This window comes from Plodia interpunctella, chromosome 22 (assembly GCF_027563975.2).
Source record: "Plodia interpunctella isolate USDA-ARS_2022_Savannah chromosome 22, ilPloInte3.2, whole genome shotgun sequence".
In the NCBI taxonomy this organism is placed as follows: domain Eukaryota; kingdom Metazoa; phylum Arthropoda; class Insecta; order Lepidoptera; family Pyralidae; genus Plodia; species Plodia interpunctella.
In genome coordinates, this window is record NC_071315.1 from 4,930,820 (window position 1) to 4,957,848 (window position 27,029).

General features: G+C 36.3%; 4 protein-coding genes across 11 annotated transcripts in view; 1 reads left to right on the forward strand and 3 right to left on the reverse strand.

Annotated features, from left to right (window-relative positions):
* Positions 1–10,920, forward strand: part of LOC128679621 (uncharacterized protein) — a 112,437-nt gene extending 101,517 nt beyond the window's left edge. For 2 of the 4 annotated variants that reach the window (XM_053761998.1, XM_053761999.1), the window contains 11 exons: positions 1,019–1,070; positions 1,278–1,352; positions 2,869–2,996; positions 3,667–3,837; positions 4,939–5,181; positions 5,771–5,917; positions 6,173–6,420; positions 6,905–6,985; positions 7,266–7,342; positions 7,836–7,922; positions 8,245–10,920. In XM_053761998.1, coding sequence (XP_053617973.1) covers positions 1,019–1,070; positions 1,278–1,352; positions 2,869–2,996; positions 3,667–3,837; positions 4,939–5,181; positions 5,771–5,917; positions 6,173–6,420; positions 6,905–6,985; positions 7,266–7,342; positions 7,836–7,922; positions 8,245–8,486 — 1,551 coding nt within the window. In that variant the 3' untranslated portion in view covers positions 8,487–10,920. The remainder of the gene's footprint in view (positions 1–1,018; positions 1,071–1,277; positions 1,353–2,868; positions 2,997–3,666; positions 3,838–4,938; positions 5,182–5,770; positions 5,918–6,172; positions 6,421–6,904; positions 6,986–7,265; positions 7,343–7,835; positions 7,923–8,244) is intronic. The other 2 variants (XM_053762000.1, XM_053762001.1) reach the window with 2 other exon arrangements.
* Positions 10,921–11,023: 103 nt separating this feature from the next.
* Positions 11,024–18,230, reverse strand: LOC128679624 (trypsin-2-like). Its single transcript, XM_053762002.2, has 7 exons — positions 17,714–18,230; positions 17,498–17,648; positions 13,727–13,888; positions 13,253–13,346; positions 12,355–12,513; positions 11,694–11,764; positions 11,024–11,451 (listed from the first exon to the last, which is right to left on the reverse strand). Exons 1-7 carry the CDS (start codon positions 18,228–18,230, stop codon positions 11,259–11,261), a joined length of 1,347 nt encoding a protein of 448 aa, XP_053617977.1. The 3' UTR covers positions 11,024–11,258.
* On the reverse strand, positions 18,141–23,844 carry IFT52 (Intraflagellar transport 52). Its single transcript, XM_053762003.2, has 9 exons — positions 23,577–23,844; positions 22,844–23,061; positions 22,174–22,309; positions 21,813–21,961; positions 21,306–21,454; positions 20,612–20,759; positions 20,233–20,336; positions 19,968–20,109; positions 18,141–19,639 (listed from the first exon to the last, which is right to left on the reverse strand). Exons 1-9 carry the CDS (start codon positions 23,690–23,692, stop codon positions 19,470–19,472), a joined length of 1,332 nt encoding a protein of 443 aa, XP_053617978.1. The 5' UTR covers positions 23,693–23,844; the 3' UTR covers positions 18,141–19,469.
* A 512-nt stretch (positions 23,845–24,356) lies between these two features.
* The window catches only part of eya (eyes absent), a 37,108-nt gene continuing 34,435 nt past the window's right edge, over positions 24,357–27,029 (reverse strand). For all 5 annotated transcript variants that reach the window (XM_053762171.1, XM_053762168.1, XM_053762169.1 and 2 more), the window contains 2 exons: positions 26,601–26,722; positions 24,357–26,057 (listed from right to left, as the gene is read on the reverse strand). In XM_053762171.1, coding sequence (XP_053618146.1) covers positions 25,876–26,057; positions 26,601–26,722 — 304 coding nt within the window. In that variant the 3' untranslated portion in view covers positions 24,357–25,875. The remainder of the gene's footprint in view (positions 26,058–26,600; positions 26,723–27,029) is intronic.

Sequence of the window (27,029 nt, forward strand, 5' to 3'; positions counted from 1 at the left end):
AAATTGCGTGGGTGGAGTAGTAGCTGGATCATCATATGTATTTCTATCGTTCCCAGAAATGCATGGCAGCATATTATATTTTATTTGTTTTGATTTAAAACAGGAGCAATTAAAGTGAATCAGCGAAATTGCAATTTGTGGTCTGTGTAGATAATGAATGACACAAAGTATAATCGTCGTTGTATCAGCGATTAATTCAAAGTAAACATTTGTGTTTCTGCGTTTTTTCAAAGTTTATATAATAAGGCAACATCAATTCAAAATGCTTTAACGATTTCTTTTCTTTTTAGTAAATACCGTACAAACTTGGCAATTTCCGTCGCATTTGTTCGCCACTTTAGACTTCAAGCAAGTTTATTTTAAGCCATTCGGTTCCTTGCAACCAGAATAACGGGCATGCACCGGGCTGGGCACCAGGAGGCTATATACCGTGAGGAGGTTATAGATAGGGCTATATTTAGTGGCTTTCCATTTGAAGCACTATCGATTTGTGTCCGCGGACCAGTGCGTTGACCCGGACAGCACAGCCCGCCGGCTGTTTCGCTAATTTATTAATTATTTATTACTTGCCCGATCATGATGTCCTGGTATGGTGGCTGCGTATTTTCGTCGTGGTTTAAAAATAATTACGCAAATGAGCAACCGTATCCTGACATTACCGGACGACGTCGTCGGAAGTTAGCAGAATTACCAACGGCACGGGAATTTTGAAATGACTCAGAAGTTTAATTATTTCAATAATGATCCACACGACTTTATATAATGGCTATACGCTATACCTTGTGTCATATTCGTAAATAAAAACTCTACAACTTTTATCATAACGGCAGTATTCAATAAATCAAATTAAAATATTGTTCCATGACTTTTTCAGTTATTACAAAATTTGGGGAAAATTTTGTAATGTCCTTATTTTGTGGTGTGTACGAATGCAATTTAATTTATATCTAGTTGTATTTAATTTTTGAAGAGAATAATATTGGAAACAATATTCATTCGAGTTATCTCTTTGTTTCAGGATAATTTGACTCCAGAACCATCTGATATGAACGACGATGACAATTTTTCTAGTGAGTATTATGCAATTAATTAGATTGAGTGATCAAATAAGCCACTTGCATCAAATCAATTTATTTTTACGGTATTTTATGCTAATAATATGAAAAATATACATTTTATGATGCTGGCATAAAATACCAACTATTGGCTGTTTGGAATAAAAATTACATTGTGGGAATTCTAAATTTGAAATTGATTGGCGATGTGATCTGGTGCAGGTCAGGCCTTCGTGAAAGATGCTGAGAAGTTGAAAATGATGTTGCTTGCATGGAATTACCACAGCCAGCCGCAAGGTAAACCTTATTTGTATGGTTTGTTTTTACTACATAATAAAACCCCGAAATAAAACGCAACCGAACTACCGTACCTGGAAAGTAATTTGAAATTACGCCTACGTTTATTATCCTTACTTTATTTAGATGTTGGACTAGTATAATTTCTACGGCAAAGGCCTGTTGGCTATTTTTATTACTTGAAGCCATATCGAGAGAGTGCCTGTGTACTAGGGTCGCAGACGTTTCAAGCACCTCAAATTATTTATAGGCGAGGGCTTGTTCGGGTTGACATTTAGAAGCAGATGCACCGGTCCCTTGCGGGTGCGTTTGTACACCCTCATTAATTTATCCCCGCTTGGTATGCATGGTAGGCTAAAATTATATTATTACTATTGTCCATACACGATGGAAATGTCACCCCGGTCGTAAAAACATGATCATTTGCAATATTTTTTAACGTTCATAGGAAAGGTGATTTTATGATGTGTGTAATGGTGGCTATAGGTTTATTACAGGAGTATATTTTTATAAATAATATGCCGCAATATTTTATTTGTTTATAATGCTTTAAGAGCCCGTTCCCATTGTTCAGTCGTGTTCCGTCACGTTGACATCCGTCGACGGATCAGCGCAAAAGAACGTAGAAATTGAATGAAGTTTCGACGCGTTGCAACGCACGTCAATGTCAAAACCTATATAGAAAACAACAGAGCAAGTCGGAGCTGCGACTTACAGCGACGTCGCAACGAGCACGACTGTACAACGGGTCTATGCTTCTTATTCATAAAAAAGTTAAAGCCTATTTTAATTTTAGGTATCTTAAAGGCTTTTGATCACTCTGTTTCGTTATTCGCAAATCAAATAGTACTTACCACACGTTGCATTTTTGTGGTAAAAATATTGCGCAAAACCTAAATTTAAACCGAAATCCTGATAATTTTTGACGTCAGCAATCACAGATTCATATTTATTTATTCAAAGAACACGAGTTTTCAACTTTTTCGGAATTTTCTAAATCAACATTTCTAAAACAACATATTTAACTCTCTGTTAATTATGTTTCTGCGAAATAGATTTAACAATTGTAAGTTGTAGAAAATAGATAACTTTTATTTTTGAGTATTTGTTAATGAACTTCGAAATATTCCTCAATTTTGCATCCCATCACTTTAGATTGAAAAACGCACTCAAATAAAATGAATCGAGATGAGTTAAGTATATTGTTAAAACATGTTATGTTATGTATCGTATTTTTAAGTAAATAGGGATGAATAGGATAAAATGGAATAGTTTACTAATATAACTGAGTACATTTTCTATATTCACTCCTCTAAAATGATACATTTTCTGATAAACCCAACTAACTTCCACAGGGGATCAGGTTTGACTGTTTCCGACTGTACTTACCAGGTAACAGGAAACAATGAGTCACTAGAGACTCATCCGATTCGATCTACGCATTCGGTGCACAGGCCTTATTTCTTTATTACTACTTAAACATTCCTTTGCAACGATGATCTCCTGGTACCCACAGGCCGCAACGGCGACATAACAGAGACCGGAGCAGACAGCATGGCGGACCTCTGGGCTTCGTACCACAGCGCCCTAGGGCTGGGAAGCAAGCCTCCCAAACCCCCGACCCCATTGGCCACAGGCCACTCGGTGAGTTTTAAGGTTGCGCAGCGTTTCATTATTGATTTTATTATTATATTACATAAATTATAAGGTCACCTTGTCTGGGAAAAAGTACCGACGCGCGACGATCGTCTGAGGCTGAGGCGTCGTTTGTTTTCTCAAAATGAATATGTTATATTTTATGGTATATCTTCCTATTTCATATAATAAAGCCAAGTAGCTCTGAGATATGATATGATCACATAGCTTGGAACGAAAAAACGTGACACAGAATAAAGAAATGGGAGAAATTAAGCGTAGGAAAGACGGTCTCGACGCTGTTTATTTTTCACAAATATTAAAAATATTTTTAACAACCAAAAACCAAAATATATCCTAAATTATCCTGACAGCAATAACGAATCACAATCGTAACTGAACTATTGATAATAGACGACATTTTAATACACTACTTGCAAAATAAAAAATTACTGAAAATGTGACTGAAAATAAAAAAAATCTTCTGTGTCACAGTGTGACAGAGAGTGCGCACACGAAATTTATGACGATGCATGTGGCGGATTTAGTTCTGAGAATGTATTGAGTTGTTTCGGATTTTCTTTTTCTTCTTTCTCATCACAAATTATAAATTGATCACTGAAATGGTACATAAATATGGATAATTCTAATAATTAATTTTAAAATATTGTAACTTCAGAGTCCAATCCACATCGGCTCAGCGACGCCTGTCGAGCCGGCGTCAACGCATGACGAGACATCATCATCAGATCGCACTAAAGATGATGATGATGGCGGAGCGTCAGATGATGACAGTGATGACAGAGTGGATCCGCAGCATCACGATCCCGAGAGGCTCAAAGCTTTTAATGTAAGTTTTAGCCATACTCGTACTAATATGCGAAAGTCTGTCTGTTCGCTTTCACGGCTAAACATCAGAACCGATTTTGGTGAAATTTGGTATGCATGTAATACCCCCGTTCAAACATAGGCAATGGTTCAAACTTTTTTGAATAGACCCCCAAAAGACTAAAATCTCGGGTGACGACAAAGACGACTTAATTGGCTATTACACAATAATATTGGTCCTAGAAATCAGTAATTTAGCATGTGTAAACAAATTAATCATAATAAAACATAATTGTGCTGTCAGTAGTAACTATATTCTACTCTGACGAAGTCGCTGGTAAACATCTAGTTGTATTATAATGTAAACAAAGTACAAGTACATATTACGCTTAAATTTTTGATCTTTGATTTTTGTTGATCCTCCGTGGCCAGGTCTAAAAGAATAATATAATATTTGAGGATTGAGTTCTAAGAAATCTGGTCTGTTCTGTGGACTGAATGTGCCTCAATCATGAAAACAGTTTATAATGAAGTTAAAAGGGTTATACCCTCTCGCCGACATAGTTTACACTTTGTGGGTCTATAAGGGTAGGTCTATTGGGTTTGTCTATTACAAGTATTACATATAGATTATAGATATGTATATGATGGTATTAGTCTGTATTAGTAGTATTATTGAAAAATTGCCGCCAAACAAATCTAACTTGGATATCTGTGTTGAAGGGTTGACTGGATCTTTAATTCATTTATGGTGATGCCGACGTATCATCGCGAGAAATTTATGAAGGAGGACTTCTGGCCCCAGGTTCTGGAGGTCCGCAGACGGCTGCCTGCTGACTAAGAGTCCTAAAGCCCCAAAGCTCATACGTGCTCCTTTGTGACTACGCAACACGTTGTATAGTTCCATCTACAGGATTTTACAGAGGCGTGTTGACGCACGTTGAAACTTTATACAATTTCTGCGTTGTCTATCGACGGACGTCAAAACGACGGAGCATGACTGAGCAATGGGGCAGGGCTCTAATCGCGTCACACGTCGTCGTCATTACGTATGATACTTGTTCATTAATTGTGATCATATATTTGAGATGATAGTAAAGTATCCTATACCTTATCATTTCAGATGTTCGTGCGTCTATTCGTAGACGAGAATCTTGATCGAATAGTTCCTATATCGAAGCAGCCTAAGGAGAAAATACAGGCGATCATAGATTCCTGTACCAGGCAGTTTCCGGAGTTCGCCGAGCGAGCCAGGAAGAGAATAAGGACTTATTTGAAGAGCTGCAGGAGGAATAAGAAAGTGCGCGGCGAGGGTCCAACCATTGGGAACGGAGGGAGCACGCCGGCCGGCAGTTGGGATACAGCGGTGAGGGTCCGATCTATTGGATATTTCTGATAGTCTTTTACTTTCTGCTTACCTTGTTCAATTCATTATTGATCCAAAATGATTGATTAAAAACTCGAACAAAGTATTTTGTCATAGTATGTAAAATGAAGAAAGCAAATCGCGAAACCAAGCCAGTATCACAACAAAAGTGATAAAATTGATCATCCCACGTGACATAATATAAGTATTTTGAACACGGAAGGTTCTTTTTTCACGTCGTTAGTACAAGAGATTAGTTTCTCTTTGTCAAGTCAAGTTAGCTAACTTTTTGTCAAATTTAACCAGCCGAAGAAGATGAATCTATGATATGATATGACCATTATATGTTTAAGGATTTACTATTTCGATGTATATCACTTATGAAATTAAATATACTGAAAAAGACGAAATCATATCAACGATCGGCATATATATATATATATATATATATATATATATATCGTAGACTTAAATATCCATTCTGATTATCTGCCCCGCTCCAGCTCCTAACAGTAAAACTGCAAATAAAATGCGATCCAAAAATAGCAATTTAATATCCAATGAAACATAACCCGTTCCGCTGCGGCAGGTGCGGCCGACGCCGGCGCACCTCACTTCGGTGCAAGCGGAACACATTCTGGCGCAGGCTTGCGAGAACGAGAGCTTGAATGCGAAGCGCATGCGCCTGGGACTCGACCCTGTCAGCCAGCCGATGCCCACCGTGCCCACGCCTATGGTAAGTGTCTTTTTAAATTTTATGGTGATCATCTTTATAGCCATTTAAATCTCAAGCTCGTAAATTCCATACGAATATTTGAAATATGAAAGTCTCGTTCTGTCTGTCCTGCTTTGACGGCTGAACAGCTAGGCCAATTTTAATGAAATTTGGAATAGATATAGTTAATGACCCGAGGTCAAACTTAGTCAACCGCGAGTCGAGCTGCGGGCAACAGTTAGCAAAAAGCTAACTTTTAAAATTCTTTTTCCTCAGGCCATAGACACAACAGCCACATCAGCGGTCGCCTCGTCATTCCTCAGCTTGTACAGTGGCGCTATAAGCAGCCCAGCTTCCACTCTGACCACTACCAGTACTACATCGCTGTCCACTGCTGGGCATAGCAAGGCAGCTGCAGACACTACCAGGCCTTCAGCCAGCCCCACTATGGAGAATCCGTTGCTGAATAATAACAGCTTGAAGATCGATAATGCTAATGGGAACGCTGGAAGTAAAACTGCTAGGTGAGTTTTGATGGCCTCGTGTATTGGAATATATTTCTTGCAGCCCAAGTTAGTACCCCTTCATTGAACAACGCCATTTAACCAAACATCTAGTTTTATGATTAGAGCGACGGTGTGATATACCGAGACCGAGGTATTAGTATCATTGAAATCGCGTCAAAAGCTGATGTTTTTTGTTAATCACAAGATGTTTTGAGTAAGAAATATTGGTAGTCGCTATGTTGGAAGTTTAATAATATATATGCACAAAATGTCCTACGTAACGTTCTGAATCCAAACCTTGTCTACTATAAGCCACTTAAAATAAATAAATACTCTCAAATATATTTCCATAGTTAGAATTGATTGCTTGCTGCGCGATTATGAAATTCTTGAGCATGAGTTTGATATGATCACATTATAAATTTACTTATAGTTTCAGAACTTTGAACTTTTAAATTAGGTATTTCATTACTGGCTTACTCAATTTATTATCTTTGTCCAGCCCTGCGTCATCGCCAGCACCTCTGTTCCGGCCATCATTCCCCAACACATTTGGGACACCGCAGACTTTTGGAAGAGCAAGGTACGTTTACTTTTAAATCCGTCTATGTCCCACTTGCACTTTACAGAAGCAAACTTATCTGTGGATACTGTTGAACAAAATAACCTTCCTAATTTACTATAGAAAGTTTCTAATTTTGATCACTGAGTAAAGTATTGTAATCTGCAGATTGACAAAATGATTATATTCATCCCGTAAATATGCAAACGATCCTTACTAAGGTTTTTACACATTTCATCTAATCATAATTTAGCCTTATTTCGATATTTGTACGATTTCTAATGTTATTCTATATTTTTAGCTCAAGTACGAATCCAGCCACTTCAGCGCTGTCAAGCAGTGCGCTGCTTTCAACATTATCTGCTTTACCACCAACAGGTTTGTTATTTTCACTTTAAGCGGTTATTTTTTAATACTTTATCTATCTTCTTCTACGAATAAAAAGTTATCACGATAAGATTTTCATGTTCATTCAAATCCCTGGTCATGCCTACGCGGACGAAAGGATATAATTTGCAGATTTCAGCAACGTTAAGGAAATTAGTTTTGTGATAGTTACTAATGTGAGACTAAATTTAATTCAAGTTGCCTAAAAACATCTGACATGACTTACGACTTCACACCCAGCCTAGTTGCAAGTAATCGTTGATTTGTTTGAGTGAACTGCAATATCTATCGACTTTGCATATTTTAGTAAATGTAGTTGTTGTATATTAATATAACTAGCAGGTTCCGCCCTAGAATAGGGCCAGTCATATCCTCCTGTGTCGTACGAGACGACTAAGGGACAAAGCACGCCCATGATGATGATGACTCCCATAACCTAAAATCATTTTATGTGAAGAAATATTTATTATTTACATTTTGACAGGTGTGAACGCGGCAATGGCGGCGTACCAGAGCGCGCTGCTGTCGGCTATGGCTGCTCACACTCACACATTTCCGACAGGGCTTTCAGGTTAGTTTACGAGTCATTTACATATTATATATGTTATTATAAGATATATGCGTTTACATCTAAAAAAAAACTTATAACCTATTCATAATCAGAATAAAAAAGGAAAAAAAAGATAAAATATAACTGTCTGATTTTGTTGTTTCTGTTTCTTGACTTGATTCGTTTTATGATGGAAGATCTTCTTTTTTTTGTTTATAATTCCAGCTGTCTCTCTTTTACCTTCTCAAAAATGGCCTATAAGATATATATGTTCAAATTTTAGCAAACACTAATACAAACAATATTTTAAATACATAATATCAACTAATTTATTACATTTCAGCACCCACAGACCTGTCGCTAAAGAACACATCAAATCCGGCTCAAATTCACTCGACTTCTGCCGCGTCGACTCTGTCCAGCGCAGTGGCGTCGTCGCAAACTAAATCATCTCTGCTTTCCCACAAATTATCAGGAGCCGAAGTCGGAGCAGTGAGGCAACTCATCACTGGATACCGCGAATCAGCCGCTTTCCTTCTACGTTCAGCAGATGAATTGGAAACACTACTCTTGAACCAGGCCTAGGATTTACCCAAATTGTCCTTATCGAACATATTCGGATTTAAATTCGGATATTTTTAACTTTTAAAAATCAAATTCGATGAGTGATTACAAAGGGCTTAAAGAAATGCCTTTAAAAAATTATTTGATTGAGAATTGAATAGTGTGGATCAGGTGTATGTTTTCATTTACGTAGACGACATTGTGGTTTATTCGAATAATTGCAAAAATATTTGTCGGTTACAATAAGTGTTTGCGAATTGATAATACTTTAACTTTTCAACATTCCTCATATCTTATTGATGATTACATTGTTTCCAAATAATACAATAGGTGGATAATCAATAGTCCGATATGCTTATACGTCTAATTAACTATTACAGTAATAATAGCACTTTGTTTTTACTAGTTCGTCTTGATATACTATTATGTAACTATTAGCCTTCAAAAGGTGTGTTGGTGTATCACTTTCGGGATAAATTGTAGTGGAATAAATCTCGATACTTCATTGGTGATTTGGCAGTACTGTTCTTAAATGTTTTAAAGTATGGTGCTTGTTTGTGCATTAGCAGTATTGCTAATTCACCAAATGAATTTCTTGTCCAAGCTATATTAGTAGAACGAGTTGTTTCTCTCGTAAGTCCAATAAAAAGTCTATTTCGGCGATCATACAAAGCTGCCATATTGTAAAATACGTGTTGCCATTCGAAACTCGTTGGAAGAGTACAAAATTATTTTTGTGTATAATTAGAATTTAAGAGAAAAAAATCAGGGAGATTTTAGTCTATAGGTTAAAATTCCATTTCTTGCCTGGTGCGATGATTTTAGATTAGAGAATTAAAGTCTTACCATTGCCACAGTGGCATCGCTTGAAATGAATGGATAAGTAAGGTTGAATTCGTGTCATAGTTATTATTTTAAATAAACTACTTAGAGTAAATAAAGGTTTAACAAAATATTTGCAATAGTAATATTTGAATCATCTTAATTAGCGAATTATTTGAAATTACAGCGCCACTGGGTTTTGGTACGGCCTTGATAAAATTCATTGCTTGATTGAAGCGGCCAAGTGTGGAGTTATCTTCGTTTTGGAGAAGAAATACACCTTTCATTATGAGATAAATTGTGACAGAGTCTAAAATAGGTTCTAAAGTGGCATTTTAGATTAAGAGGCACGAATTTATTTGTTGTTTTGTAAAATAATGCTGTAGTTGTACTTATATTAATATATTTCTAATTTATATGTACTTATTTTGAAAGATCTATTTCTATGGACTGTAGTGATTATTTCGGATTCGTCCAATCATTTTATTTGTATTCAATGTTTACTTAAGTTTGTTTTTTTCCACTCTATTAGAATAATTTCGGCTTTGCTCAGTACAATAAATGTTTCATGTATATCTATTTGTTACCATAGATTTTATGGCCAAGTACTGTAGGTAGGTTGTAATGTTAGTTACTGCTTATTGTGTACAAATAAGGTTCAATTTACTATAAAAACACAATATTTGATCACATTCACGAAATAAATTTCAGTCCAATTGATTTGATATCTGTTATTTTTGTTTTTCTTGTTAAATGTTAGTTTATTTTAGTATGTCGGCCAGTGTTAGTCGAGTCCAGATTTTTTGCAACTACATTAGTTTTAAGTTTTAACAACTTACTACGTAGAATAAGTAAATTGACATAAACGCTTGTTGTGTTGCTACTTATTTTACTACTCTGATTAGTTTGACCAATGTAGATGCGTTTCGGTTTTTTAAACCAATGACAATGTGTTTAATTTCCGATCGTCAAATCAGAGGTGACTTTTATAAACTGCAAGAGCACTCTACAATGGCCAAATATTTTCCGAGTCTGCAATTAAAATGTACTTTGAAACTTTTGCCAGTTTTACTCAATAGTATAACGCTTACATGCCAGTTTAAATTTTAAATTAAAATTGTAAATTCACTTTTGAATATTAAAATTGCCAAAGAATCGAATTGATTTATCTATGTGTGTGGAATTGCTGATTAAGTATTTATCTTATGGTTATAAATTTTAATTTAGTTTAGTGTTTTTGGAGAAGTCATTCCAATATTTTTCTAAAACATCATCGGTGCGATGGGAAATGATGAGTCGCTGTATATGGAACATGTAAAAAGTATGTTTAGAGTATTTTAAAAAAAGTTGATTAGAATATGAGAAAGTTGATGTTGGGATAACGAAAATAAACGAAAATGATGGAACTACGTTGAGAAAATGAATTTGTTAGACATTAAAATATATTATTATTATAGATGTATAAATGGTTTACAATTATTATTAGTTTGAGAGAAATACAAAAATTGAGAAAAATACAAAATGGCGATTGTTACTATTAACGATATGAGAATTTAGTTATAATTTTGCAATTTCAAAATGTGAGTTTTACAATTTTGAAAAAGAAAATAATTAAATATGCTCATATACAGAACTTTTGTTGTTTTCTTTTTCAGTCATTTTACATCAGTACCTTATTAGAAATTTACTACAAAACAAGATGCACGTCTTGGAGTAGCTCAATAAAACGCCAAATGCCTTAGTCAAATAAACTTTTACCTTAGAACTAGATTTTAGTAGCAGAATCAGGTTGAATTCAAAATGAGGATGGCGAAAATGTTGTACAGGTACTAGAATTATTATATCATCTTTGGTACCTACAGGAATAGGACAAAAGGCGAGGGCAAAATATATAGATGAAAACAACTAGAAAAAAAATGGAGGCACGCAAAAAGTACTAGGACATAATAAACACAAGAGAGCCTTTGCGCATCAGTGTTGTCCGGTGTAGTACTGATCTGTGGTGGTCTGGTAGCTGTAGTTGTATGGCTTCTTGGGGTATCTGTCCAGGAACGGGTAAAACCTCTGTTCAGACATGAGGGATTTGGTGGCGTTGGCAATGAAGTCCATGTTGCTTTGCGAGGCCAGGTAGGAGTACACAGCTGGGAAGCGCTCGGTTCCGCATCTGAAATTAAGTCTTTTCTTGATGATCATCCAATTATGTTACTTGTGTGTATGTGTATAAAAGAAAATAATGTGAAATGTGTGCCACAGCACACATTTCACATTCTTTTCTTTTTTGTTGCATTCTAGTTTTGTTTTTACTCTACCTATGTACGTATAGGTAGGTATACAATGAAAATGATTAATTTTGAATTCGGATTTTTTGTTATTAATGAAATATCTTGTTATTAATATATATCTTACAGTTTCCTAATGCCCCAGGAAGCCAAGCCCCAGACGACGCCGTCGCTGACGGCGGGAGCTCCAGTGTCACGCTGAAATTATTCAATACTATGTTATTTTTTCGGTTATTGAGTTTGTTACTGTCGACAGAGAAAGCTATATACCTATAGATATAGAGAGTATCGATGCTTCGTATTAGGAATACATGAAGACATTTTTTGTCCTTCGTCACGTGTTCTGCCCAATCTCCACTTTGTTTAAGAATATGCTGGATTGGTTAAACCGGGGCTGTAGTCCAACTGCTCAGTCCAGCTTGTTAAACCATGTCTTAACTAAGGACAGTTGTCCAACTTAAAAAATAGTTGGACCACAACAACTTTTGAGAGTTCCTGGGGAAGTTGTATGGAAATCTTCTACTACTCCACTGCCATAGTGACGTCAGAATTCAAAGTGGATCTTGGCTTCCGAAACGAGAGAGCACCAGATTGTTCGAGCTACTGCTTGATCATTACATACGCGCGACTTTGCCTCGCGCTAAACCCAGTTTCGTGTCTATTCTTCGGCGATCGTGCAAAGTGGAAAACAGAATATAGGAAAGCGGTCCCTGGGTTATGAATATTTCTTTTATCTATGGTTCTGACACTCAACGGATGGAAGAAACCGGTAATTAAACACTAAGTACCGTGCAAGGTGCCCGTCTCCCGGCCTGGGCCAGACATATGAAGTTTTCAGTGACCGCTACTCCGAACCTCATCGTGATGTTGTTACATTTTTCTCTGTCCAACAGCTGAGAGTGGTACACTTGTAGGGTCATGTCCGTGTCCGGATACAGACCATCGCGCTGAAATGATAAGTTATTGTCATGCTTAATGTACCTTAGGCCAAGAATAGTCCCGTACTCTAATCCTCCCGTGGAACCCGTGCTAGAAGTAGACCATGGCCTTTTTCTAGCACGGGATGCCTTCAAAACATACAGGATTATTTTTATTTACAGGTTTTAAATATGTTTTACATCAAAATTTATTTGATCAAGCGTGTTGCGGAAAAAAATCTGTAATGTAGAAGCTTGTTGCCGATAAGTACTAAGGTTATGCTATTGATATGACGAAAGTGTGTTGCTTAAAGTCATACTAGTATAAAATGTATATTAATAACTTTTTCCGTTTACCAGTGATTTACTAGTCCTTGTCATTTTCGACTTGGAAGAAATCCTGGTTTCTAAAAAAAATTTTATTCGAATTTTCGTTTGTTTATTTCAAATGTGGTAAACGTGTGAACCGGTGGTGGTGTAATGGCTAAGACGCCCGCCTGTGGATCAAAAGGTACTCGTGCCATATAAGTTTGTATACAAATCTGACTTATATATATAGTAGTTTTCAACTTACTTCCGGTGAAGGAAAACATCGTGAGGAAACCTGCACACTGGTTGATTATTATTAACTTGTGTGTGAAATAAACCACTCCATTAATAATGCCAAGAAAGTTATTGTGTGTTTCATTCCACGTAATGACCACAACCCTCAGCCATGAGGAATACAACTATGAAGAATTTAAAATGTAATTTGTTAAAAAACACTCACTCTATTCGCCCCGTAACCCGTGACCCAGACGTCATTGAAAGGAGGCAACATAATCCTGTTAGGTAGATCCACTCCATGCACAGAGTGTGAAAATCTGAAAATAATAAAAATAGTTTTTTAATTAATTGTCGTAAGAGAGATCTCATTGGATTCAAACTGTGACTAAAAAAACATATGTCCGTGCAGCATTGCTTATCATAATAATGCATTTTCATGGAAACTGAAGAGACGTGTAAAATGTAAACCTTGCAATATTTGATTACGTACAGACAAATCTAATCACATCTCGTAAGAAATGGACGATACTAACAATCCACACTAAGCTTGTATCGTGGGTTTCACCAACACAGAAACGGATACAACGCATCTAGAGCCGCAGAAAAAAATCTGGGAAGTATAAATTTGTCAGCGCTGGGAATTGTATCCAGGACCTCCGTATAACGGACGGATTTGGTGACAATGCGAAAAAGATACCTGATTTTCCTGTCAAGTAGTAACAAAGCGACGTCGTTGTCCGGGTAGCTCCTGATATTCCACCGGGGATGTCGCATGACCTCCTGGATTTTGGCAACCTGCCCGCCGCGGTCCACGTGTCTAGTCCCAGCTCTGATCTTTAGACGACTCATTCTACTGCCTCTGAGAAAACATAATTGTCAGTAAGCGCAACTACAGTCCGTTTTTCAAATAACTTCTACTGTCCTGTACTAAACTATGGTATAAACTTCAGCGGTGTTCCGACACAAGCCACGTCCAAATTCAAATTCAAATTCAAATCATTTATTCAGAAATTAGACCTTCACAGACACTTTTTCTCGTCAATCTTTATATTTATAGTTATTTCTCACAAGCTACAAACTACTGGCATTTCGGAACGACCACTGCTGAGAAGAAATGCCGAAAGAAACTCATTTGAACAGTGTTGGTCCCTATCATGCCAGATCGGCTTACCATTATTGTTTCTTACAATGTTTTTTTTTTCTTTCTAATAATATATAAAAACACATTGGTCCAGGTAAACGCTCAGGTGCGAGAGAGAGTTGACAAAATATAAAAGGTGCAAATGTTTTTTTTGGGCTTGTTTAGCTTGTTTGTTTAAGTGATAATACTTATTTGTATGCAAATAACTTATCGAAACGCTACGTTACTTACATATGGTGTAGTTATGAGAACAGATAATACCGTTGTAAGAAGGATTGTGGGTTTTAAATTGAAATGGGAAAAGAAGTAGGGAGTAAGAAGAGATGGAGTGCGTTAGGCAAAATATGGCTATGAAGGAAGTATCCGCTATCGGTTACCATCAGACGCGGCGAGGTGAAGAAGACTATCATGCTGTACCGACTCCACATAAAGCGGAATAAGGGTAGGTAGGTTACCATTACGATATTGGTTTACAAATAAAAATAAAACAAAATAATTTTCTTACTTGCAATTATGAAAAAAACAACAATATTTAAAATCTCAAAATCAGGATATTGGTGCATAAGCTAGTTCGCGCATAAAATAGTTAAACAATTTTTTATGCGGGTTGCAAAATTAGGTACTAAAAATTATCGCACATAGTTTATTAGACGCTCGTGAAGTTGTGACTATGATTAAACTACGTAGCCTTAAAATAAACTATAAGTTATTTCTAAGTTAAATTAAAAATATTAAGTACAAATTTTTACAGGACAGCTTTGCGCTGAGTGGGATAAATATGTGGAAATAACCGGACATAGACACAGTAATCGTCTTTATTCCTCACGGGGCAGACAGTGTCAAGAGGAGGTAACGCTGGCTTTATTTGTGGAATTTGAACGATCGATCAAATTTCATTTATTCAAGTGATATCTTTTTGAAATTAATTCGTTTAAACAACGTTCACCTCTTGCTGATAAAGTGTCTGATAGTCTTTACGTAATATATAGAATAGCGTTAAATTGTGTTTCTCAAGTTTTGGAAATAATGTCTAGCAGTTAGTTTATCTGTATCACATTACAATATTATATTTTATCAGAAAGTAGCGAAACGCGCCCGAAGTGTTTTGTTTCAGATTTTTCTGTGCGTTTTTTCAAGGCGACAAAAAGTGAACGACGTAATTTGTAACCCCCGACGACAGTCGGAGGGGAGTTAACTTTAACGTGTCTGTGTATCTGTATGTATATGGAATCGTAGCAGCCAAAGGGCTGAACCTATTTTGTTCTAGTTTTTAAATAATGTTCTTGACTCGAATCAAATCTAAACGTTTTACTTACAATTTTTAAGGGTTTTCTTAAGATTGGAAGAAATTTCTTTAATTTTTCACTACATTTGTAAACACATCACTGTATTTTCTTTGAACAAATATAAAAATATAAAAATAGTGAGAATGGAAAGTTAAAAGATACGATTGCGTGAGGATGATATGGTCGTTTGTGAATGGACGAAATTGTCAGCGTTTTTTTGCTCATATTTGAGTGCTAACCTCCTCCCACCTCCTGCAACCCTAGTCCTTATTTTATGACAACACCTGTGCTCAGCTTTACGAAAAAATCTAGGGTATCGTTCACATGAGATGATGATAGTCTTTGTATATTTTTTTCCCTACCTACCGCAGATCGGCCACGTTGCAGTGGTGCGACTGTGGCGCCGCGTCTATGGAACATCCATCGTAGCGTGGACTCAAAATTTCAATAAATCTTTTTAATAACAATTTGCTGCTAACAAACTGGGAAATGGCTCAAATTTAACTCGTAAGGTTTAACTCACACAAACAGGGCATGCTAAATAAAAGTGTAAGAAGTTTTCTTTCCATTCCACGCTTAGACCGACGAATAAACATAGAAAACCGGGGCAAAGATGGGTTTACATAAGTGTGCGTGTGCGCATGGCATATTGCCTGTATGATCGTCCATGGTACTCCTCAATCAGTCATCATCAATGTGAGCGGATTTCTGGTTCCTTCTGCAGCCGTTAAGTGGAGCCCAGAGTCCGTCGAGTCGAGGTTTAAATAAATTATTGAGGCAGACAGTTTACGAAAAATATTATCGTAAAATTAAATATACGTGTTATTTTCATATTAAAAGCTTTGTCATTTTAGGAGCTCTTCGGCAACGCTATTGAAGAGAAGATAACTCTTAAAAAGTTGTGTGAATGTATACTATTGAGGTAGTAGGTCAGAAATGAGTCTTCGGCAGGGTGAAAGAGGTACGGTAGAAGGGATCGAAGGGGTTGCGGGCGGCAGGATACTGCAAAGCAACTAGTGACTAATCACGAGTTCTGACCGCCCTAGATCTTTGATGATGCACTTTTTAATCAGAGGCAATTTTTTTTTCCCAAGCATGTTGAGTTCACAGCGCCTTTATATATGTGGTATTGAATTTGTTATTTTTCTCGGTCTGGTTGTAATAAATCTAGTACATTCTCTCAGATTAGATCAAAGGGCGAAGTGCGGGTTTTCATTTCACAGACGCAGATAACGTGGTTGTCGTCGCGTCACAATGTCGTACTGTGATTGGTTAGCTGCGTCTCACTGCAAATCGACTCGATAATGATAAGTAAAATGCAAACCCAAATTTCGCCCTCAACAGTTCTGAGTTAAAATTTGTTTAAATATTCATATATATTATATAAAAATTCATTCATTCAATAGCGTTGTATGATTTCAAGCGTCCACCGATCGTCGCACCTTAGGCTACGTTTGTACCAAAGAGGTAAGAGTAATAACAATTATAATGGTGCACACCTTAGGAAAAGAATTACCAGTGTTATAGCAATAACACACTCGATAAGAGAAAGAACGGCGCAAGCAAGCCCATCTCATCGGAGATACCTAATCTAAGAATACGTGTCTCCTCCTTGTAGGGGTATAAACGAAATTTCTATTTTGGACAATTTTGTAATAAAAACAAATAGTGATGCCAGCGGGTTTTAATGTACTCATCAGTTAAAACAATTTAATTATAGAATAGATTATGAAGAAACTATCGAGAGAAAACAGGAAATGATAGAAGGGAGATAATACCAATGAAAATAGTGAAGGGAAAACAGATCTAAGTGACATCTAAACGTACTGGCATGAAATAATAAAGAATAATTAAAAATAAATTCTTTTTCCTTTGAACTCCCTCATACTAAAACCCTATAGTTTGTTATTATAAAATCTATTCTTATTAGGAATAGAAATTCTTTTTCGTCTCTTTTCAGCATTCGATAACGAGACTAAAATACCTTTTTCAGGTCTCAGATCTTTTTAACATGAGAAAACAAAACAATGGACCAACTTACTTCCAGACACAGTTCGCCGTAGTGATGACCATCCTTTGGTTCAGCAGCGCGCCCGAGCACCAGTGATCCTTTCCCTTCTGGATAGACACCGTGTAAGGATACTCTTCAATTAGCGCGTCCTTAGCCGCTATCAATCGCCTCAGGCTTTTAACTATAAGGGAAACGGGACATGAAATGAAACATCAAAAATCATTTATTTATTTATTCATTTTTTACCTTTCTTAGTCTTCTTAGCCTTCTTCGGTTTCTTTGCCGGTTTCTTCGCAGTGCGCTTCTTGGGCTTGGGCTTGGCCTTCTTCACTGCCTTTTTAGCTTTTTTTTTTACAGTCCGCTTAGCCTTCGCTCTCCCAGCTCGCTTCGGCTTCGCCTTCTTGGGCTTAGCCTTCTTCTTGGCCTTCGGCTTGGCCTTCGCCTTCGCCTTTGGAGACCTCTTCTTCCTCAATGAAGGTATAAATGAGTCCTTTTTATGAACGTTTTCTTCCAAAGGGAAATATGGGCTGTTTGGAATACCATAGCCTTGATCGCCAGTCAGGGGAAAGGCGGTGTACTCTTCTATGGCAGATTTCTTCTTCGTTATTTTCTCCGGTGCATTGTTTACAATGAATCTCCTCAAATGGAGGTTTCTATTTACTTCCGGTATCACCTTTTTCGGATACGGCTTCCTTGGTTTCCATTCTTCAACACAAACCACGTAGTTTACATAAAGTAAGAGCAGCAGTGGTAATGCTCTCATGGCCCAAGACTGTGGTTTGAACTTTTCTCATTGAACGACCAATAAATATTTTAGTGCATATTTTATCGCTTTTTGTGAAGTTCAATTATACGGAAAATTTCATTTTGGTTTTAAATCTATGCATTAAAAACTATGGATTTGACGGATGGATGATTTTTAATTAAGGATTTTATAGACATTCGTTTTTAAATACGTAACTAAAACATTTTTTATATTCGACGTTTTGACTAGTTTAATTTGAAACAATTTTATCAGCCTACATCTTATTTTTTGTATAATTAAAATTTTATTACATTATACTTTTATTTTAGAAATTTGTCAATTTTTATTATGGCAGTTCCCACTATCGTATTTAAAATAAGCGCCTTGATTATTTACTTTAACTGAAAATTAACTAGGCTTATTTATATAATGATACAATTTTATTGAAATGCTTTTAACAAACTCCATATATATATATATATGGAGTTTTTTAAAAGTACTATATTTTCATATAGTATATTTTCTAAATGGTCGTCATTCTAAGCAAATATAAAATAAAAATAAATCGAATTTATACGTTTTTTTAATTAACACCTTTGCCCCAACACATTCACATAAAGATAACACAGAATTCAACAGCATATCGTCAAAGTTTCGTCAATTTTACTTTAGTATTTTGATTTTACTTGTGTATTATGTGGAAGTCTTTGGCCTATATTGTAAGGCCTCTGTCCAGCGGTTGATATATTCAAAATTAGACTTTAGGATCGTACTTTCAGTCCGTTCAGTTTGATACTTAAGTGGATAAACGCCCTTAGTCTGCTGCAGGAATATCTACATTATCTACAGATAAAGGTACTTTTCTGAAAAAGTACTATGATGATTGTCTTACTTTCTGGCTGGAATAAATAATTCGAAATAACCTAGAACAATCCTATTTATTAAAATTAAATACCTCTTATTGATCTTTACTTTCTTGGTATTTATTAATTCATAATCATTCAGTGTGTCATCTTTTTGGTTTAATTGGCAATATGAAATTATTTGCAGAAGAGATGGTTCTTCTGTAAATGATTTTACGGTATAATTTCGTCTATATCGAGTTGTACCGCAAACTGATGTAGGTTGACCTTTGCAGAAGGTGCATTTTCAGTTGGCAGCCATGATTTACGAATGCTCTATTTCTTTGAAATATCTTCTCGATGTTTGACCTCCTGGTACATGTTACTTAGGCACGCATATTTTCTTCTCTATTTATTAGTCCCTAGGTGCTATTTTCTTATAAGTAGCTAGCTGGACTGCAAGTTGGTGCAAGATGACCTTTGCTGAAGGAGCATCTTCAGCTGGTAAAGCTCTGGACAGACGGACGACTCGGCCGCACTCGCGGACAAAATATTCTAATTCGTTTTCCAATTGACGACTGTCCCCTGAAAAAATTATGAAAATGAAAAGTACAGACAAAATCTTAACAAAATGTGGTAACTTAAAAACAATTTTTATTTCCTTCATTAAAGTTAAAGGCATAATTTCCCAAAAACTACCGTTGTCTTATGTCGTCAGTTGTTGTCAACTCTAGTGCTGACTCGACTCGGTTTCATTACTTGCGAGAAGGAATAATGAAAGATTATGCTGTCTGTTTTGTCTTTGTTAGAGAATGTAAGAAAATCAGTTTTGTCACGGTTACCGCTACGACCGAGGTGCTATTACTATCACAAATAATTTGTCTAAAATTGCTGAAAGATATTGAAATTTTACCTTGTCCCATCTTGGCAGAAACAGGTTGTAGGCACTTATTCGTCAGTCTCGCCAACTGGGATCTTTCTGAACTGAACGCCTCGTCCAGGTCAAACAGCTCTAAGGGCGGAGGGGGAGGTTCCCGGAAAGTAGGAGGAAACACCTGAAAAATTTGGAAACTTTTACTTCTACTTTTACAATATCTTTAATATAAATATTTGGCATGATCGAGAAATTGATGGAAATAACAAGCTCTTGATAGGTATTTGTATTGTAAAGGACTTACAGCAAGCTGCAGTGGTGGAAAGGGCGTTTCGAACTGCGGCGCTATCAGCCTCAGGGGTTCGTGTTTGACTCCTAATGTGTCATACAGTCCTAGTACTTCTGGTACTGAAACATAAAGAAAAACCATATAGTGACTTTTTTCAGTCTATTATCGGTCTGTATCACGATCGAAGGACGATGACCATCCACCATATTTATGGTTAATTACGCTTACATGTATACTCAAATCAGTCAAATCAAATTAAAACCTTCAACGAAATTCGATTCCTTCGCGATAAGAGCAGCGAATTTGCACAACGCTTGGAAGATTCTAGTGTAAAAATAATAAAACTGCAAATTTTTCTTTAAAAAAAAATATGAAAAATTGTAAAAAGACTCACATTGCGCCAAATTCAATGAGAATAGTTTCCACGTGAACAACGCATGCGGATGAAGGGGGGTGAGGCGCGGAGGGGGTGCGGTAGCCGGCTCTGGTAGTGGTATACTGCTCAGCCACAGCATATCTCCTAGTGTTCGGTATTCGTTCACCTTGACACGAATAGGAACATTTAGAAAGGCTTTCCACAACATTTAGAAAACAATAAATATAAGAACATCTTCATTGTTTTCTAAATTTTGTATGTGGTTTTTCATTGCGGTAAATAAAAGCACTCATAGAAACAACGCAATGTTCATGCATTCGCGTTGGCGTTGTACAATAGTGTGGAACCGCCGTCCTTACACATTATAAAACAACGTCTTCTGCCGGGTCTGTCTGTCTGTCTGTTCGCGACAAACTCAAAAACTAATGCACGGATTTTAATGTGGTTCCTGGGGAAGGTTTAGGTGTATGATTTATTATGTTTTTACCCGAGCGAAGCGAGCGAGCGGGCGAGCGGGACGGGCCGCTAGTAAGATATAAATTGAGAGAAAAAAACGGATAGATTACTGAATAAGTTTTTATGCCCGACAGACAATGATTACAGAATTTGAATTGATTTGAATTTTAGGACTTGTGGTGGTTACTCGCCAAAAGGGACATCCAAAATGTGTGTACTAACTAGGCAACTATGAAAAATAAGAAGATCAACTTACATCCGGGTCCTCAACATCGACAGGGTTGAGGTGAAGATCGACAATGCCGCCCAGATGGTTGAATACCATCTCTCTGATTAGGTCATTGCACTCACACTCGAGGTACTGATCCGTGAAGAAGTGACCCGACCCGATCACGAACAGTTTTCCTGGGAAACGTCATAGATACTCCTCCAACTTTCTGATATCCTGGTCATTACTTTCTAATATAGGTAACTCTGGTTCTTCCTGCCCCAATAAGACCACGGTATATACTAACGTGGATGTCGTACGAGACGACTAAGGGAGATAAAGCCTTGACAGCTTTAACAACAATGTCCTACGGGTTGAGATCAGGCAGGCGACCAGTTGTAATGCCATTGGGTGGGTTGCTATTCAAAATACCTAACTAAAATTATTGTATGTTTATTTAAAATATGTGATCTATAAAATATATAAAAATCAATCATGTAACACTAATCAAGTAATAAGTAAATTTGAATTTGGAACCTCTATGAAATGACTTACCCCCACTCCTTTCAGAGGTATAAAGGGCAGCCACTGGCCTCTTGACGGGATAACACACATCACTGCTTGACAAGATGGCCGCGGCGGGCTTCTTCACAGTCAGGGTCGCGCCGTACGGATACACGAAGTTTGGTGTCGCTGGGTCTTCGCTGAAATTCAACCATCATCATTTTTGTGGTTGTTACAGCGAACTAATCACATCATTGCGGTGTGGTGTTGTCGCGCGTCACAATGGCGGCTTAGGATTGATTAGCTGCGTCTCACTGCGAATCAACTCGACGTGAGAAGTGAAATTAGAGATTAGAGAACGCGTGAGGAACACTTTCTGCGTGTACTTTAGATAAACTTTAAAGATACTCACAGATAATCATCCGACTCGCTGGAGTAATTAGGCATCTTCATGATGTGTTTCATGACCGCTCGGTTGATGATGCCGTTCGAGATGTGGCACTCTTTGGGGTGGTAGAATTTGTGGTACTTGGCGCGGACCACGCAGTCTGTAATAAAATCATTACCTACTTAAAACGGGTACTATACGCGCAAGTACCTTTTATACCTCAGACGTTTCGGGTCGTGTTACAATGATCGTTTTATACCTACCTAATTTTGATAAAGAAGTAAGAATTAGTTTTTCTTATCGAGTGAGATGCGAAGTCAAAATGTGTGAATATACGATATTGTATACGTCATAAAACGAGAGGCGCATGCGGGCCTTAATATTGTTCAAAATTAAGTTATTCACGTATTTGTTATCTTCCAGTATGTTAATTTAGATTTTTTTTAAAGTTTTGGTTGCGCCCCTCTTGCGCATGCGATGCTTGCATAGCTACCAAAAATTAATTTATTTGGTAATCAATTGAATGACTGACTTCTTTGCGTGTCGATGGCAAATCTACAAACGCTATATCAGAGACTAACTATATTCTTACCAGAACCAAGTCACTTCGATGGCTGCATTGTAAACTGCCATCAAATCAGCCCGAGTGCAGGTGGCAGATGAGCTATCGTGTTTAGTTGACATTAATACATACCATTATTAACCACAATCCCATACTCCTCCAAAAAGAAATTGATATTCGTATTCATGCGCTCCTCGCCACCATCTGTCATCATGACCAACACAGAGTCACCCCTCTCGACCACGTTCTTGAGGCACGCGAGCTCGTCATCTGTGAACACGTTCTGCGGCCCTGGTACCACGAGGATCTTCACGTCTTGCAAGCTGTTGTTGGATAGTTCGTCTCGATTGCTGAAACCGAGTAGGAGTAGGATCATCGTCTTCTTTCCATTAAAAAATGGTTTTTCCATAAACCCCTTATTTATTATCTCAATCACTTGTAGTTTTTATAAATTCATAAAGCACTCTTGCCCTCGGTAACCTGTGTTTATTTAGCCTCGGGCCTCGGGTCATTAACTAAGTATATAAATTCTAAATTTCATAAAAATTTGGCCGTGAAAGCTTGACAAACATTTTTTGGCTTCCTCTGCATCAATCTACAGATTTAGTAATTACTTTTTTTCATATGTCCAGTTAATTTTCCCTTAGCACGTACCTACGTATTTGTAAGCTAAGGATTTTATCTTTTGAACTTTGGTAAACCTAAATAAATTATTCTGCATTTAAATAAATTCATTATAAAAAAGTGCATTACTTAACAATTGGACGAGTAGTAAAATAAAATTTGCTGCCAGCATTCTGGGCACATTGCGGGGCGATCGAGATTTTTTTATTTATAAAAAAGTAAAAAAATGCTATATACTTACATCATGACTTTCCACGTGGACTTGAGTTTCCTGTGCAGTAGCTTGAAATTCTCATTGATTTTGAACAGTTCATTTTTAGATATGTCGAATAATACTGTGTTTACCATTGTCTTCATTTTGTGTTTATTTATTTGCGTTATTCGATAAGTTTACTCGTTTTTATGAGATCGTTGGCAATATACTTACTGGCTTATTGACAATGTTTTGACTTTGTTGCTTAGCAACAAGTCTGCTTGGCAACAAAACCCGAGCCATCGAAATATCCAATATCAGTATCAAACAAAGAAAAAAACGTAATACGTTGTACGGAGTACCTATTAATTTCATGACAACTGCCTATAGTTCAGAGACCATAAATAGTAAATCCTTGCGGAAAAGATCTAAGGCTAAGGCGAAGTCATTGAACCATAAATTTAGGAGGGCCCTGCCCACAGCCCCTCATTGAACTATGCCTACATTTGTAGTATTTCCGATATACAGTATTAGAAAACTTTCATTCTTTTTACCCTTTACGGAATGTCTAGCCTATTTTATAAAAATTCAATACTTTTTCAGTTTATTTGTTAGATACATATAAATTTTGCAACAAAGTATCCAGAAAGTGACCACAGATATAAAAACAGGTATCCATAGATACTTTGTTGCAAAAAAAGAAATACGAACGCTTATCTAAATGATTACGGTCTGTAATTTGTTCCATTCACGAAAGATAATTATTTTTAGCCAATATGGATATGGCAAAATCATAAGGCCCAATTTTACTCGAAATAAAACGATAAATAAATTGTCAAATAATATACTTTTATTTACAGTTCGAATAATCGTAACTTTCGAATCAAATTCATATCACTATTATCGCAATAAGAACGAACAATTTATTCTATGATAGTTTTTTATGTACAGGTTAATTTGGACTATTTCAATATAACATACAAATATTGCTATCATCAAATTTGTTCTTAGCCTTCAAATGTGTGGCCCGATTTAGAAGCGAAGTATTTTTTACAAAAAAATTTTTGACACAAAATAAATGTATATTCGCGTGTTTAGGTAAAAATAAAATAGGAAAATAAACATTTATTTCCAAAGAAATCGTTAATTTTTAGTTTTTCTTAAAAAATATTGCTCTAAAAACATACCTAGACAAAACCGTGAGCGGTAGGTTCTAAAATATAGAAGTACTATTGTGCTATATAAGTTTGTGTAATAAAAAAATATAGATGAGTTTTTAAATCTGACCAGGAAAACAGAAATTAGCAGGTATGTAATTAACTTCGTTAAAAATTTTTTTTTCATACTTGATTATTCAAGTATGAAATACTTTTTTAACATGCAATTTCAAGAATATCCTAAGTTTTGGCACGCTTGAGTAATATTACCTCGTTAATTTTAAGCCTGAATATTTTCAACCATTTTTAAAACGGGCAACATCTTGCTGTCATGTCTGACGTAGAAGCAAAATAGATACACTATGAGAGTTGAGACAGTTTTTAATTCTACCAGGCGCACGCAAGTCAAAACATAATGTAAATGTATATTACAGTGTTTTTTCTGGTCAGTAGTAAGTAATGTTTATTTTAAGGCAATTTGTCATTAATTTGGTTATCAGATCAACTGTTGAACATTAGGCAAGATTAAGAAGAATATTACTAAGAAAAGTATACAATCAAAACACGTTGGGCCATTACTTTATATTGAAAATTGATAAAATAAAAATAGACGCTCTGAATTATTATATAAATACATTCTAAATTGACTAATTAAATCTGTACATTGTATAGAATATAAAACTTACGTAAATAGGAATGGACTTAGATCCTACTAAATGATATTTACAATAATTAAATTAGTTTTGCGTAGATTTTGAGCTAACTTTGAGCTTTAAAACTAAATTATCGTAAAAGTGTTTTAGGCCCTAAATTGAAGAATATATTGATGTACTTGATAGGGCCTGCTTATTTTAAGTAGGTTCTTGTGTAAAATTTTATTCTTTTTTCCATAATAAAGTGAAAAATAAAATTATCTACATAACATAGTGCGAACTTAATTTTTACCAGGACGACAGGTTAACACAAGAAGCATATTTTTAGAAAATTATTTTTCTTGGCTTCTGATATATTGTATAAAAATATTCAGATAGGTGCGATCGCAAATATGCTAAAACGGCGGATTTGTACATATACTTAAACTTTATAAGAAAAGTTGAATATTTTCCTTCGCCTCCTAATATAAAAAGATACTCAAAAACTCCAAGTGCGATCACAAATTTGCATATGTCAAGTACCAGGAGAGCAGCAAATCATAAGAAGCCCATATCTAGCGCGTTGTACAACGCAGCTATATCAGAATGGCTGGATATTCTCCAGAAGGGATAGTTCTTCGCTTTCGCCGCCGCTTCCTCGTCTTGTCCGTCGCCGATCACTACGTAGGTACATCGCTCGCCGAATCGCTGTTTGATTTTTTCGAAGCATGTTTCTTTTCCTGTAAATAATTCAAATGATGCAATTAATAAATAACACGGGTCTATAAAGTAATTATAAGTGTAAGGTACGGTAGGGTATAAGTGATAAAAAGGGGGATTGTTACGCCGAGGGTGAAATGTGGATTTACGAGACTTTGATTTTTTATTTCGATTACAAGGAATTTGATTAATAATTCTAAATAGAAATATGAAAGTAGATGCCCATCATAAAAACTGAAAAAACTTAAAATACTGGCCACTTATAAGCTAACTATACGAAGTTTTTTTTTTTACTTTTGAATGAGATTTTATTTTACGCTCTGGAGCAAATATTTGATTCATACTTTCAGGACAAAAAATGGCTATGTGCTAATTCAAGGTATCAAGTTACCTCAATATCAAATTTAAAAATATGTTGCTGCTTTACCGTGAAGAAGTAACGAACACACAGACTTTCGCCTTTATAATATTAGTGGGATATAAAATTAGATGTGAAAGTACCTGTGAAGGTCTTCTGAATAAACGCTTCGAGTTAAGAGTATGAGAAGTGTAAGAATGGTTACCAGTCTTGGTGGCAGAGTATATGTTGTCGATGGGGAAGACGCCGCCCAGCCCGAACAGCAGCACCTTGGCCAGCGCCGGCACCAGCTGCGTCGTCGTCACCAGCACGTTCACGCAGTTCTCCCTGCGATTATATTATATTATATTCATATTATTCATATAAAAACTGGCATCTCGCTCCGGCTTCGCTCGGGTAAAACCATAGTAAAAAGTAGCCTAGTCACTCCTGATGGTCATTTCATCAAAATTGGCCCAGTAGTTTTCAATACAAATCTTTCCTCTTTATAATATTAGTATGGATGTAATTGGCTAATTATATGATTCATCCTTACATATTATAAAAAAAAGTCCTTTGCTGCGTCTGTCTATCTGTCCGCAATAAACTCTTAAACTACTGACCGGATTTTCATGCGGTATTCACCAATAGAGAG